The sequence below is a fragment of the Lathamus discolor genome, chromosome 4 (assembly GCF_037157495.1).
Source record: "Lathamus discolor isolate bLatDis1 chromosome 4, bLatDis1.hap1, whole genome shotgun sequence".
NCBI lineage: Eukaryota > Metazoa > Chordata > Aves > Psittaciformes > Psittacidae > Lathamus > Lathamus discolor.
In genome coordinates, this window is record NC_088887.1 from 125,638,000 (window position 1) to 125,653,938 (window position 15,939).

General features: G+C 47.0%; 1 protein-coding gene across 4 annotated transcripts in view; it reads right to left on the reverse strand.

Moving 5' to 3' along the window:
- The window catches only part of UVRAG (UV radiation resistance associated), a 92,332-nt gene that overhangs the window by 18,604 nt on the left and 57,789 nt on the right, over positions 1–15,939 (reverse strand). For 3 of the 4 annotated variants that reach the window (XR_010612510.1, XM_065678911.1, XM_065678913.1), the window contains exon 13: positions 13,902–13,980. Coding sequence is in view for 3 of the 4 variants with exons in the window: in XM_065678911.1 (XP_065534983.1) it covers positions 13,902–13,980 (79 nt within the window). In the remaining variant the exon portion in view is untranslated. Of the gene's footprint in view, positions 1–11,830; positions 11,915–13,901; positions 13,981–15,939 lie in introns of those variants that run through there. The other variant, XM_065678914.1, reaches the window with a different exon arrangement.

A 15,939-nucleotide genomic window follows, 5' to 3' on the forward strand; every position in this document is an offset into this window, starting at 1 on the left:
TATACAGCCCATAAGATAAGAAGGAATAGAACTATTTGAGTTTCCTAATAAGTTGCCTTTTAAAGAAGCCATTTAGTTATCCTTCTATTTCTGGAGAGTATCAGACTGCACCCAAGACCAAAATTAAGGCTCTTGCCACTAAGGAGCTGCCTCTTCAGAAGAAGAATGATATCCTGCATTTACATGCAAAGAAGAATAGCCCATTTCCTACACTAATTCCTGTAGCAGGATTTAATGACTAATGGTGCACAAGCACATACATTTACTCCCAGCCAGAAACCACAGAGTACCTGGACTGGAATATCCTTTTTTGAGGGAGCACAGAATAGCTCTAATTCTGACTTCATCTGTTCATCATTTAGCATATTCTTTCCCCAGCCCTATTCATCTTGGTCTAAGACATGTGGAAGCAGTCTCACAGCTCAACCTATGTTAATAAAGCTTAAAATACCAGCCCCTTTAATACATATTATGCCTAATATTGGAGCCTACATCCAAATTTGCCCTTATCATAGAATCATGGAATGGTTTGGGTTGGAAGGGACCGTACAGTTCTAATACTTCCCTTAGTCTCTACTGCAGGCGGATGGGTCCTTGGTGTTGCAGCTCTATCTCTACAAGTGGACTCAACCCACTACCACACTACGCACTGTTAAGGCAGTCAAAAGCAATCCTGCATCCTTTTCAGCTAAACAAGGAGTTTCTCTTGCTAGCATCAGGCATTTCAGAAGGCCATCTGCTCCCCAAATGTGAAAGCCTACAAACAAAAATAGAAGCGAGAGTGTTCTTTCAACCCAGTTTGGAGGGTTGGTTGGGAGCCAAGCATTTACATCAGGCTTTCAGAGGATGTCAACCGCTGGGAGAGAACTAGAAAAGGCAAGATTCAATCAAATGACATAGTTAATTGTTTTACAAGATCCTGGATGACTTCTCAGAGGCTGAAGGAGCATTGGCTGGCCTTCAGATGACTAAGCACTGCAATAATGAAAACAGAAAGCGTTGTTATAATGCCTGTTGCTATATAAACAACCTTGGGGGATCAGTGGAATAATGCCTGCTGTTATATACACAGTTGTGTGTGTTTATACCTTTTGGGGGAAATTAGACCATTTTAGATTATTTGCACTCTTCACATGTTGCTCGCCTTTGTTTTATTAAGGCTGGTGAGTTGTTCTCACTTAGATGGAGGGGGGGGTTACTGAATAACCCTCGAGCTGCAACATGTGCAAAAGGCACTGTGGTATCAATCAGTGCTTGAGATAGTGTATCTCAAAGCTAAACATGTCAAATTCATTGGCATTTTTCATATTTAAAAGGCTGCCAGAATGCATCTATCGCAGCTTGGAAGTAAATTTAACTAAGGGGATTTGTTTCAGTTTTTTAAGCTTCTTCACAGAATCATGGATTGGGTTGGAAGGAACCTTAAAGCTCATCCAGCTCCAATCCCTGCCATGGGCAGGGACCCCTTCCACTGGAGCAGCTTGCTCCAAGCCCCTGTGTCCAACCTGGCTTTGAGCACTGCCAGGGATGGGGCAGCCACAGCTTCTCTGGGCACCCTGTGCCAGCGCCTCAGCACCCTCACAGGGAAGAGCTTCTGCCTAAGAGCTCAGCTCAGTCTCCCCTCGGGCAGGTTCAAGCCATTCCCCTTGGCCTGGCCCTACAGGCCCTTGGCCCAGGCCCCTCTCCAGGTTCCCTGCAGCCCCTTTAGGCACTGGAGCTGCTCTCAGGTCTCCCCTTCAGGAGCCTTCTCTTGTCCAGGCTGCCCCAGCCCAGCTCTCTCAGCCTGGCTCCAGAGCAGAGCTGCTCCAGCCCTCGCAGCAGCTCCATGGCCTCCTCTGGACTCGCTCCAACAGCTCCACATCCCTCTTGAGCTGCTGCCCCAGGGCTGGACACTGAGGTCTTACACTTCTTACACTGTGATTGAAACACATCTTCCAAGTCCTCACTCTCGCTTTCAGAAGGAGCAAATAAAGAACTGCCACAAGCAGGGTCAGCCCTCAGCCAAACAAGAGGAAGTGCTCAAATACACAGCTATTTATATGGAAATGCTGACTTGAATCTTGCTATGCCAGCGCCTGCCTCCCTCTCCCAAGTGGATTTCCATGCTGTTCAGAGGTCCACCCTGTAAAGCAGATGTTTACTTTGCAATGCTTCTAAGAGTACTAAACTAACAAGAAAAACAAGTGACATCAACACCCTTGAAGACCCATGTTCTTCATTATTCCATAGGGCACACACGTTATAGTCCCTCGAGCTGACCCAATATGCTTAAAGCCTTCATTAGAGCTATGTTAAAGGACTCCCATTACAGTTTTGATTCAGCAATAACAAATAAGGCATACAAACAGAAACCAAAGCAGCGAGATAAGTCCATTCTGTGCCATCCTTCAAAGGCTGCTTAGAATCACTCTGTTAGTTTTGAAGCATGCTTAGCTCTAAACTAGCTTGATTTTCCTCCCATTTACAAGGTAGAGGCTATTAAAAGTAAGATATTTTTCCTCTTACTTTGATTTTTAGCAGTGATAACAAACAGCTGAGATGCTGCAAAGTCACTGGTCCAAGGCAGTCAATAGTACTGTTCGGAAATGCCAGTCTACACCATGGCTAAGTGTTTGCATGCAATAGGTCAGGATGGAGCTCTGATTCAGTTCGCACTGCATCAAATCCATCTGGTAACTTCTCATCACCGGTTCTTCCCACCCCTTTCCTCTCCTCTCATCCTGGAGAATTCCAACTCACTTCCATCTGAAAGGCAGGGGGAATTCACGCATGAAATCTAAGCATGGGAATGTTTCAGCAGTGACCAGGGGAACTACATTCTCCGCTGATAACAGATCTCATTCCCTTCTACCTCTTTCCATTTCCCTCTGACTTCTATTAAGCTGCTTTTTCCCTTCACATCCACCAACACACAAAGCCTGAGCACTACTCAAACCCACCAGCAGCCTGGATTCTCATGCTCAGCAACTCGTAATATTCTGCCAAAGGTTAATGAAGTAGTTTTCTTCTAATTATTAAAGCCGAAATGTGATAATAGGCACAGTTTAATACGGGGTTCTGGTTTCACAGCACTAGTGTTTATTGGAGATAGACCACAGGACGATAAAGGAAATAGGAGTACGTGTTTGAGTACATGCAGAACACGCTGCAGAACTGAACACTGAGATGAGCCAAAAGCTCTGTTTCCTCCAGGACTCTCTTGCTTGTATTTGTGAAACCCTTCCTGAGAGTAAATACAATATCCCTCTGGAGAGGTCTCAAACATCAGCTTCACTGAGGCTGGTCTCCCAGTAAGGACAAGGGAAAGCATCACCAGAGACTAAACCATACAGGGGTTAGTGAGGTTCTAAGAACAACCTCCACGGGCCCCTTTGCCCATGAAGGTGCCTCTCACATAGAAAAAGGACATTTAAGGCAATTTAGGAGACAGAGCAGTTACTGGCCTGAGAAAAGCTTCCCCTCTCATATAACTAAAACCATGTTTGCTGTTCAGCTCCAGTCTTGCTGCATTATGGCTTGATGAGATGAAACTGTACAGCACAAGCTTTCCAGGTTCAGGGCAGAACGTCTTGAAGCAGCTCGGTATCACAGAGTGATGTTTGTTGGATTATAATCACGGGCACAGATACTTCCTATGAGCTCATCCATCCTGAGCTTTGGTATTAAAGAAACTCATTACATCAGGCACAGAACCAAGGGTCAGATGTGCAAAAGGCAGGAATCAAGTAACCTTTTGTACCTCCTCCTTTAATGTGATGTTTCCTTTAAGCATTTAGCACCCCACGGCTAATTTTACAACACCTGAAGTGTGATTTTCACTTACATACAGCAAAAGGACAATCAGAAGTGCACAGGTAGGTGGAGAGCAGTCCCAAAGAAGGCTGAGGGATGGGACTGTCCCCTCTGCTATGGTGAGAGATCAGGGATGGGGCAGCCACAGCTTCTCTGGGCACCCTGTGCCAGTGCCTCAGCACCCTCACAGGGAACAACTTCTGCCTCAGATCCCATCTCTATCTCCCCTCTGGCAGGTTAAAGCCATCCATAGAATCACAGAATAGTTAGGGTTGGAAAGGACCTCAAGATCATCTAGTTCCAACCCCCCTGCCATGGGCAGGGACACCTCACACTAAACCATCCCACACAAGGCTTCATCCAACCTGGCCTTGAACACTGCCAGGGATGGAGCACTCACAGCTTCCTTGGGCAACCCATTCCAGTGCCTCATCACCCTTACAGTAAAGAACTTCCTCCTTAGATCCAATCTAAACTTCCCCTGTTTAAGTTTGAACCCGTTACCCCTTGTCCTGTCACTGCAGTCCCTGATGAAGAGTCCCTCCCCAGCATCCCTATAGGCCCCCTTCAGACACTGGAAGTTGCTCTGAGGTCTCCACGCAGCTTCTCTTCTCCAGGCTGAACAGCCCCAACTTCCTCAGCCTGGCTCCATACGGGAGGTGCTCCAGTCCCCTGCTCATCCTCGTGGCCTCCTCTGGACTTGTTCCAGCAGTTCCATGTCCTTTTTATGTTGAGGACACCAGAACTGCACACAATGCTCCAGGTGAGGTCTCACAAGAGCAGAGCAGAGGGACAAGATCATCTCCTTCGACCTGCTGGTCACACTCTTTTTGATGCAGCCCAGGATGCATTCCCCTTGTCCTGTCCTTACAGGCCCGTGTCCAAAGTCCCTCTCCAGGTTTTTTCACATATGGAAGACTGATTACTTTTGCTGGAGAACAACTCGCTCTAAACTCCAACCACAGCATATAATAACCCTGAAAGGCATTTATAGATGATTAAGTAGCTGTCATACCCAAAGCCTTCAAAGCAGGGTTTGTGCCCTGATGTGCCAAATCCGACGCATAGCGGGGTGAGAGAAACCCTGCTTCATGGAGCACAAAATGCACATATTAAACTATAACACAGAAGAACAAAGGATGGAGAAGCGAAAACAACAGAAGCATAGCAAAAAAAAAACCACCAAAAATAAACCCCCAAAGCCACAGTTTGGCATTTGCTCATGTCATTTTGATGCATTAAAGCCAAAGATACGCATTTTCACATCAATTTCCCCCCCATTAAGAGATGGCAACATGGCAGGAAGTGAGAAGGCTCCTGGAGGAAGAGACAGGCTCCCAAATGAGATCCAGGAGTTCCACAGGTGTTAACAGTTTGTATCTGAAAATCAAGCTTTGCCTCCAAAGCACACACTCAACTCATTAGGAACAATTACACACTACATCTTATCCCTACACTAACACTGTGTGCCATGGCTTGGTAACAGAATTCCCCCTCCCCTATCTCTTCCAATTTCAAATTGCAGTGCTTATATATACTACAAAGCAGTTGAAGTTGGCAAATCACACGTGTTTATGTCAGCTTTACTGTATCAGGAATCCATTTTTCCTTTTGATTACTGGATTTGGGGTCTATTTTAAACACATACTCAGTTGTTCTTTAAATAGCTTAGGCTGAAGAGCTAATGCAGAGAGATGATGACAGCCATGCGGTACACAAGTGATCTAACACACAGAGCATGCCTGCAAGGGGTGGTTCCCCAAAATCCTTATGGAGAAGGGGCTCTAGGCATGGCTGGTGATGCCAGATCTCCTGTATCTGCTCCAGAGGAGGCCACGAGGATGATCAGGGGCTGGAGCAGCTCCTATATGAAGACAGGCTGAGAACATTGGGGCTGTTGAGCCTGGAGCAGAGAAGCTGCGTGGAGACCTCAGAGCAGCTTCCAGTGTCTGAAGGGGGCTACAAGGATGCTGGAGAGGGGCTCTTCATCAGGGACTGCAGTGATAGGACAAGGGGTGATGGGTTCAAACTGAAACAGGAGAAGTTCAGGTTAGATATAAGGAGGAAGTTCTTTGCTGTTAGGGTGCTGAGGCACTGGAATGGGTTGCCCAGGGAAGTTGTGAGTGCTCCATCTCTGGCAATGCTCAATGCCAGGTTAGGCAGAGCCTTGGGTGCCACGGTTTAGTGTGAGGTGTCCCTGCCCATGGCAAGGGGGGGTTGGAACTGGATGATCTTTAGGTCCTTTCCAACCCAAACCATTCCCTGATTCTCTGTACAAGCATGGCCCAGGCTCAAGCTGCAGGTGAAAGCACAGCTTGGAAAAGCCAAGAACCTCCTCATCCACAGATAAAGTTCACCCTGGCCTTTTGGTGATCAGCACAGGTTGCCTATGAGCAAGGACAGACAGGCTTTCATCTGAATGAAAGGGTGACTGTTGTTACAGCTAATCCAGTCTCATTTCAACCTATTTTATCTTGGCATGGGTGATAGGAAAGGAAAAAAAAAGGAAAAGCTTCCAACAAGTTTGCAATAAACCATATGTAAATTCCCCAGTTCTAAATGACCTGGCCAAGTATCAGCCCATCGCTACCCTAGGAGACTTTCAGGAATGAAACCTCTCCTAATAGCTTTTGGCTCTACGCAGCTGGAGAAGGTATTCTGTGGTTTTTCAGGTGCAGTCCCTTCCTCTTACCATTAAAATGAATGCTTGGCACTTTACAAGATGGGGACTCGGCTCTGGCTTCAACCTGCGCTCTTTCAAGAACACTTTTTTCCCCATGCAGTTAAATTGGCCACAGATTCAGACAGTGCATTCTTTCTGAACTGTACGTTTTACGATGGGAGTTTAGGGGCCTCGTAAAAAGATGTAGTGTGCAAGTCACAGGATCCTGCACTCAGAGGGTCATAAGCACTGCCTCTGCACCGATACCCACAGAACGCTTAAAGACACTTCTGCTCCGTGGTGTTTATTGCCAAAACAAATGTGGAGCCCTAACGTTTCTGCTGTTCAGCTTCCCATGGAAAAGTTGAACCGTTCCGAGGGTAAAGTTGATATTCTTGCATGTTTGATACCTTAGCAGAGCCAGAAACTGAACATCTTGCCTCATTTCATGTTGAGGAGCTGAACTGCAGCTCAGTTCCTTACGTATGGTGCTAGTACATAAGCATTCAGCTTTCATTCTATTAAAGGTATCAGTATGACTGCAACCCAAACACATCCGGAAGTACTTTAGAATCATGAAATGGTTTGGGCTGGAAAGGACCTTAAGATCATCCAGTTCCAACCCCCCCTTGCCATGGGCAGGGACACCTCACACTAAACCATGCCCAACCTGACATTGAACACTGCCAGGGATGGAGCATTCACAGCTTCCTTGGGCAACCCATTCCAGTGCCTCACCACCCTAACAGAAAAGAACTTCCTTCTTATATCCAATCTAAACTTCCCCCGTTTCAGTTTTAACCTGTTACCCCTTGTCCTATCACTCTGCTTTTCTCCTGTGCTGCTGTGAATGTCACTTACCTCGTGCATCAGACAAGCAACTGAACCCAAAAGCATCATTCCCAGGGGATCAGCACTGGTTGATCAACATCTCCAACAGGTTGCATAGAGCACATAAATGTCGCCTGCCACCATGTGGACACAGCGACTGCGGACACGTAAAGGGAAGGCTAAACACAAGTTAGTTACTTGGATCTGTATCACAGCCATGTGAAAACAAACATCCCTGGGGGAGCTGACAGAAGATGCCTGGAGTGATGTTTTTCATGTCAAACAGTAAAGTTCATCTGTTGCTAATGACTGTCAGATGAAAGCAGAGCTATGCTTTGGCCAGGGCTGAGCAAATCATGCCAATGAGAGTGGGAGCATCAGCCTGACATCACTCAATAGCTGTCTGACAAAACAAATCAAGAGAAGCTCTGCCTTGTGAGGTTACTGTGAGCACACATTCAGCATGAACAAGGGAAACCACCCTTAACTCCTGCAGTGATGCCCGGGAAGGTCTGCTCTGAATGCCACCACTGCAGAGCCTCCTTGACAAACACCAGTGATGAACTGGGATAAGACGCATTCACTGCTTAAGCTTGGCTCTAGGAAATCAAATTCAGATTCAGAATTCAGATTCAGATTCAGAGCAGCCCTGAGAGAAGGACTTGGGGGTGCTGGTCGATGAGAAAATGAACATGAGCCGGCTGCAGTGTGCGCTCGCAGCCCAGAAAGCAACCGTATCCTGGGCTGCATCAAAAGGAGCGTGACCAGCAGGGCGAAGGAGGTGATCCTGCCCCTCTGCTCTGCTCTTGTGAGACCTCACCTGGAGCACTGTGTGCAGTTCTGGTGTCCTCAACATAAAAAGGACATGGAACTGCTGGAACAAGTCCAGAGGAAGCCACGAGGATGAGCAGGGGCTGGAGCACCTCCAGTATGAAAATAGGCGGAGGAAGTTGGGGCTGTTCAGCCTGGAGAAGAGAAGCTGCGTGGAGACCTCAGAGCAGCTTCCAATGTCTTGAAGGGGGCTACAAGGGTGCTGGGGAGGGACTCTTCATCAGGGATTGTAGTGACAGGACAAGGGGTAACGGGTTCAAACTGAAACAGGGGAAGTTTAGATTGGATCTAAGGAGGAAGTTCTTTACTGTGAGGGTGCTGAGGCACTGGAATGGGTTGCCCAGGGAGGTTGTGAGTGCTCCATCCCTGGCAGTGTTCAAGGCCAGGTTGGACCGAGCCTTGTGTGGGATGGTTTAGTGTGAGGTGTCCCTGCCCATGGCAGGGGGGTTGGAACTGGATGATCTTGAGGTCCTTTCCAACCCAAACCATTCTATGATTCTAAATCATCTGATCCTCAGAGTTGCAAATAAGATGATTGTCCCATGCAAGAAAATAGCTGCAGTAAAACCCCTTCTGATTGGGACGAGAAGTAACAAGCTCTACAGCTGTAACACAGTAACATCCCTCTCCAAGCAATCCTGCAACTGGATGAGGAATAGTACCTGTCAAATAGCATGCCGGAAAGAGCTTCTACAATACCCAAAGGAATTGGAAGTTTCATGAATAAGATGGTCATGCTCTCTTCAATGGCTATATATCACATATGCATGGGTTACAAATAATGATTAATACAGGGATAAAAATCATGTAATATCATCTTATACACAAGTTCAGGCCAGATATTCTCTGCTAGTGAGACCCTGTGTGTTCACTAAGGACCCAGTTCAAGAAGGGCTGTCACTAAAACCAAATCTCTTCATAGGTAAAGAAGAACACACGCTTAAGTCAGGCCCAAGCAATCAAGACTCCGAGAGTGAAGGTAAGAGACAGCAAAACAACCAACAATGCAGCAACAAAGCTTCTCGTTTCTACAGGCCTGAAATTTAAAGCCCATGAACCCTCGTCCCCCCAACACTCTAAGGTGGGCCAGAAACCCCTCCTGTGTGCTGGGCTGCACCCCCAGAGGGTGAGCAGCAGCTCAGGGAGGGGATCCTGCCCCTCTGCTGTGCAATGGGGAGACCCCCCCTGCAGCCCTGATCCAGCTCTGGGGCAGCAGCACAAGAGGGATGTGGAGCTGCTGGAGCGAGGCCAGAGGAGGCCATGGAGCTGCTGCGAGGGCTGGAGCAGCTCTGCTCTGGAGCCAGGCTGAGAGAGCTGGGCTGGGGCAGCCTGGACAAGAGAAGGCTCCTGAAGGGGAGACCTGAGAGCAGCTCCAGTGCCTAAAGGGGCTGCAGGGAACCTGGAGAGGGGCTTGGGCCAAGGGCCTGTAGGGCCAGGCCAAGGGGAATGGCTTGAACCTGCCCGAGGGGAGACTGAGCTGAGCTCTTAGGCAGAAGCTCTTCCCTGTGAGGGTGCTGAGGCGCTGGCACAGGGTGCCCAGAGAAGCTGTGGCTGCCCCATCCCTGGCAGTGCTCAAGGCCAGGCTGGACACAGGGGCTTGGAGCAAGCTGCTCCAGTGGAAGGGGTCCCTGCCCATGGCAGGGGTTGGAGCTGGATGAGCTTTAAGGTCCCTTCCAACCCAAACCATTCCATGATTCCATGTCCATGCTCTAGCTGAGCTGCGTGCCACATACATATGTTTAAAGCCGTAAGAACCGTTTCAGAGGTGCAGCTTGCCCATGCTGTGTGCTTGCTTCTCACCCACAAAAACCCCCTCACAACCTTCAGTGAGTCCCTAATATTCACTCACTGTAACGAGGTTTTCACCACGAATCTCAACTCCCCTGCTGTGAAAACCAATCCAAGAGATCATCTCATCCTCCTACTAAAGCCTCATCTTCCTCAGGTACTCCACACGCATCCATAACCTCGCAGCTGCAGGGTTTGTGGGGCCAGCTACCTATTGAATCATCTCCCAGTGCCTAAGGCTTTGGAGAGCAGAGTCATTCACTCCCATTTTTAGCAACTGTTTGGTGCTTCACCTTTGACAGCACTCTGGAATGACAGTGATTTTTGTTGTTGATGTTATGAGACAGAAGTCACTAATACCCCCTTATAAAAGCCAACACGTTTTGTATGTTCATTAGAGTCAAAGGGCTGAAATCATAACTGGAAATTTAAGGTCTTACCTAACGTTATCCAACTCGAAAAGCTGCTCTGTGAACGTCGGGAGGGATTCCATTTTACAAGTAGAAACTATGGGGATTGAAGCAATTTGTGCTCCCATACAGATGGAAGTGATTATGAACTCTCGGAATTAACACACATTGTTCAGACTTCGGAATGTAACAGCAAAGCAAGTTTCTCTACAGAAATGCTCTACCAAGCTAGCACTGAGCTGCTTTTTATTCCAGCTGGATTCTCCCGAGTGCAAGACGTGGTTTACATCGTTGTTATCCTGCTGGTTTACAAAACAGCACCAGCGTATCCCTAGAAGAGCTTTTACTGCAGTGATTTGAATTTCTATGAAGCCAGTCTCACTTCTTCCTTGCTCATTTTAATCCTTGCAGCCAGAATTCCAGGTAATTGGAAAGGAAAACAGAAATATAGGGATCTGGGAAGCAGGGAAGATTTTATGAACCCTTTCAAGTATTTAAGGTTTCTCTGGGCTCTTTGTATCTCACACAGAGCCATCAAGACTTGATGAATGAGTTGAAGGAGGTGATGGAGACCCAAGCTCTTCTCAGTGCTCCATTAGAGCCAGCACTGTTCCTCCTATGCAACCTCCAACCTTCCCACAGCACCCAGAGGGAATTGAGCAACTAATCCACATGATTCTCAACAAAATAAGTTGTAGGACTCGTGCTATGAATTAAGGCCAACACCTTGGGGCCTTAAAAGTACTCTCTCACAGGTTGTAATGGTCTAGAGGTAAGAAAGAGGCTGTTGCTCATTCTCCATCCAAATTTAGTTTCACACATTCATATGAACTAAGCATACAGAATCACAGAATCCCAGACTGGTTTGTGTTGGAAGGGTCCTTAAAGCTCATCCAGCTCCAACCCCTGCCATGGGCAGGGACCCCTTCCACTGGAGCAGCTTGCTCCAAGCCCCTGTGTCCAACCTGGCCTTGAACACTGCCAGGGATGGAGTAGATCTAGAAGCTTCTCTCAAAGCACCCTGAAGATCTTCTAAAAGCCACTCAAACCAAGCTCCAGCCTCCAAAGGAACACACGAAGGGTTCAATCTCAGGTTTTTAGATCAAGTGACCCCTAAGTACAGAAGTTTCTGATGTATTTCTCAATGTTATTTACCTGTTCTGCTCTCACAATGGCATTTCCCCTTGGCAGAACTACAAAAAGCTGCACTATTTACCCACAGATATCAAAACAAAGGTGACTACAACAGTTTATGTGGACTTCAGCAACGCTTCCCTGATTAAATAACATCGTAGAAGCCCCCCCTAAAATCCTGATTTACTTTTATGATGTTTTTCTATTCAACAGCATAAAATCTCAAGCATTAACATGTGAACCACTGGTGTTGCACAAACCACTTCAAAGCCCGGCCAAGGACTACTCCAGCTTCTACCAGCACCAGTGACCCCATGTAAATTTGGAAACTTTTAATACAAAGACATACTTAAAAGTCTTAATTTACTTTTATGAGTTTAAAGGCGTGCCAGGGAAGTCAGAAACCAACTGGAAGGACTTGGAAAGCACCACGGGTGAGTGAGCACGTGTTCAACTGCTCGGAGTCCTGTGGGAATAGGACAAACTGAAACAGGGGAAGTTCAAGTTGGAGATAAGGCAGAAGCTCTTCCCTGTGAGGGTGCTGAGGCGCTGGCACAGGGTGCCCAGAGAAGCTGTGGCTGCCCCATCCCTGGCAGTGCTCAAGGCCAGGTTGGACACAGGGGCTTGGAGCAAGCTGCTCCAGTGGAAGGGGTCCCTGCCCGTGGCACGGGTTGGAGCTGGATAAGCTTTAAGGTCCCTTCAACCCAAATCTATGATCCTAAGAGTTCCTCATCTCAGTCAAGGAAGAAGCACAAAGCACTTGCATCACACAATGGTACAGCAAGCTCCAGAATAGCAACCAAACCATGAAAGGCTGAAAAGCAAAGGGAGCAGCATCACGACTCAAGTGGCGGAATGAACTAATGTATTTACTTAAGGAGAGATTGAGGAAAGAATTGATTTGATAGTAATGGAGAGAGAAAGCTATCAAAGCCTTTGAAGGAAAGAGTATTTAATCCCTGTTTCTCACTAGTCTTCAAGTGTGAACAGCTGTCTGCCATTATTAATACCAGGAACAAAGAGGCTCAGTCTAAGTTATATTAACAGCCTGGTTAAGTGAATTTCCAAGATTAGCAGGACTTGATTAACTTCATCTTATAGTATTTTAGCCTTTAAGTCATTTCAGAGCCATTGGAGGTTATCTTCCAAAATACACTAAGCATGGGCATGATACCAGAAGTCTGGAAAACGGCAAATGCAATCCAAGCTTCAAAAACAACCACCACAAAGAGACCCAGAAGCTTGATTTCAATTTTGGGTAGGGAATAGGGGGGAAAAAAGACCGGTGGAAAAGAGAAGTGGAAAACCAACTAGAAACTAAGCACAAAAACGATATTTCATGAATAAAACTGTCAGAGCAATCTTATTTCAAGCCTTACAAACAGGTTAGAGGCTGAAATGTCAGTATTTCTGTTGGAATATAAATACATCTCTTGGCACTTCACGGTGTAACATGCTTGCAAGCAAGCTGGGGAAATGGGATATTGATGAAGTATGAATGAATCCAGAGCTAGCAAGTACTCTTTGGGTGTAGTTGAACAATGGCTCACTGCTGTAAATGGGAGTGCTAAAGAAGCTGGGCTCCAGCTGGGTTTAGGCTTTCCACCAGTTCCATTCAATACTTTTAGGTGAGCTGGACAGAGAATAGGCTCAGACGCAGAAAGAGCAGCTACTCTGGGCACCCTGTGCCAGCGCCTCAGCACCCTCACAGGGAAGAGCTTCTGCCTAAGAGCTCAGCTCAGTCTCCCCTCGGGCAGGTTCAAGCCATTCCCCTTGGCCTGGCCCTACAGGCCCTTGGCCCAAGCCCCTCTCCAGCTTTCCTGCAGCCCCTTTAGGCACTGGAGCTGCTCTAAGGTCTCCCCTTCAGGAGCCTTCTCCAGGCTGAACCAGGCCAGCTCTCAAATACAAGTTTATAAACTCTCAAGCATTTGTCAAAGTAAAGGATGATTTTCAAAGCACATGAAGAGGAAAGAAGGAAGGAGGATTAGAGGATTTCTTATGTTCTTTTACCATAAAAGCACACATTCGCAAGACTTAAACATAATCTGGAAAGTCTGATCCTAAGTACAGGGGTAGAATACTAGTTACGTTAGTAGTAGAGCAAATTAAAGGCACAGCAATGAGAATGACACATACGGATCCTCAAACATGCCGGAATACAAGTAACAGAAAACACAGACAACATTCAAACCAGTGCCTATGGACTCAGCACGTACTGTTTGCAAAGGAAAAGGTTCATTATCAGCTGGTGAGCCCTTCCCTAAGCACCACAGAAGAAAGTCTCAATCACAGAGGTGTAAGGTAAGTGAAGACAAGGGTTTGAAGAACATCTCCACTAATTCACAGATGCTCACCACACAGAAGAGCATCACAAGACAGCGGATGCACATTCATGACACACTGACACTAAGCACGCAGTAGGTAAGAGAAGAAGGAAAGCTCAGTGTACCCACCTGTGCTATGTTTTTGTTGAGAAGATACACTCCGTATTCAAACTGAAGCTTCTCCCCTCCTTTTGGATATAAAGGAAACCTGATGGGAAAGAAAACAAGGAAAACAAAAGCATTTAAGGTGAAATAATTCAGATGCTTAAATATGTCAAAGCCACAGACTCCTGTTCTCAGAAGGGGAAGACTTATAAAGCCTGCCTCCCTGACTTCTCCTGGGAACCCCCTTCATGGAATGAACTTGGGAATCCTCTGCAGCTCCAGTCACTCAGCCTTTTAAAGACTGATGTCAAAATTGAGCTAATGGATTACATTTTCTGAAGTATTTTAGGTTATTAAGAGATGCTTTATGACTCCTCCAGCGGTGCAACATTCCTCTCATGAAGTGAAGTTTAGAATGGTTTAGGTTGGAAAGGACCATAAGATCATACAGTTCCAACCCCCTGCCATGGGCAGGGACATCTCACACTAAACCATGGCACCCAAGGCTCTGTCCTACCTGGCCTTGAACACTGCCAGGGATGGGGCATTTATCACTTTGGGTAACCCGTGCCAGTGCTTCACCAGCCTTACAGTAAAGGACTTCCTTATATCACCACATAACACGAGACCCCACACTATTCCTCTGCAGTCAACTATTTCCATTTGCTTAGCTCATTTCTGAATAGGAGCAATCTTTTAAAGAAAGGAGTTGTCTTTTGATTTCTATTTTGTGACTGAATATGCACAAATCTCTTCATACACAGAAGACATCTGCAGGCTCGCTTTACCGTCACACTGGAACAAGGCTCAAAGAATGTAAGGGATGCTTTGTCTTTCAACAAGCTTCACCCATGCACCAAAGGCTTCAGTCAGTTACAGCATCAGAGGTCACTACAGCCCTTGCAAATATTGTCACAGAATCCCAGCCTGGTTTGGGTTGAAGGGACCTTAAAGCTCCTCCAGCTCCAACCCCTGCCATGGGCAGGGACCCCTTCCACTGGAGCAGCTTGCTCCAAGCCCCTGTGTCCAACCTGGCCTTGAGCACTGCCAGGGATGGGGCAGCCACAGCTTCTCTGGGCACCCTGTGCCAGCGCCTCAGCACCCTCACAGGGAAGAGCTTCTGCCTAAGAGCTCAGCTCAGTCTCCCCTCGGGCAGGTTCAAGCCATTCCCCTTGGCCTGGCCCTACAGGCCCTTGTCCCAAGCCCCTCTCCAGGTTCCCTGCAGCCCCTTTAGGCACTGGAGCTGCTCTCAGGTCTCCCCTTCAGGAGCCTTCTCTTCTCCAGGCTGCCCCAGCCCAGCTCTCTCAGCCTGGCTCCAGAGCAGAGCTGCTCCAGCCCTCGCAGCAGCTCCATGGCCTCCTCTGGTCTCAAATCAGCAGATTCAATGTTTACTTCTATTTAATAACTAAAGCATTTTGCCCAAACACCTGGATGCAGCCCAGCACTTGCAAAGGCAGCAGCACAGCTTATTCCTGTCTTCAGTGCTGCGTGTACCAGAGTCAAAACTTTCGTCCCTAAACTACTGAAACTGAGAGTCTGCATTGAAGAATGTGATTTTATATGTGTATTTTAGGAATCTTTAAGTGAAGTAGTTCTCATAAGCACCTTTAATACCCATACACTGCATTTCTTAGGATGGGCTTTTGACTGTTCCCTACCACCAGAGGCTGTGAGGTCACCGTGGGCAATGCAGTCATCTTGGTACAATCTAAAATGTACCTTTATGGGAACCACCCCATGAAATGAGCTTTTGCCTTTACAAGCACCGTATGTTCTGCAGCTTCTAATCAAGATCCTGAGCGTATTATCTGTGCACAGCCCACATTACATCAGAAACCAAAGTCTCCCTCAAACAGAAGATAACAAATAGAGGAGATCAGTATCTGCTAGAAACAACACACATCCTAAAGGGCTGCTTACACAAAGGGTATTTTATCATCAATCAGCCCCACAGTAGAGTACTTTTAAGGAGAATTATATAGAGCCATTAAAGCTAAAGGTTAACAGGTCATGATCACAGCAGATCAAATATTAAGACATCAGCTTCGAGTTTAAGGCTATT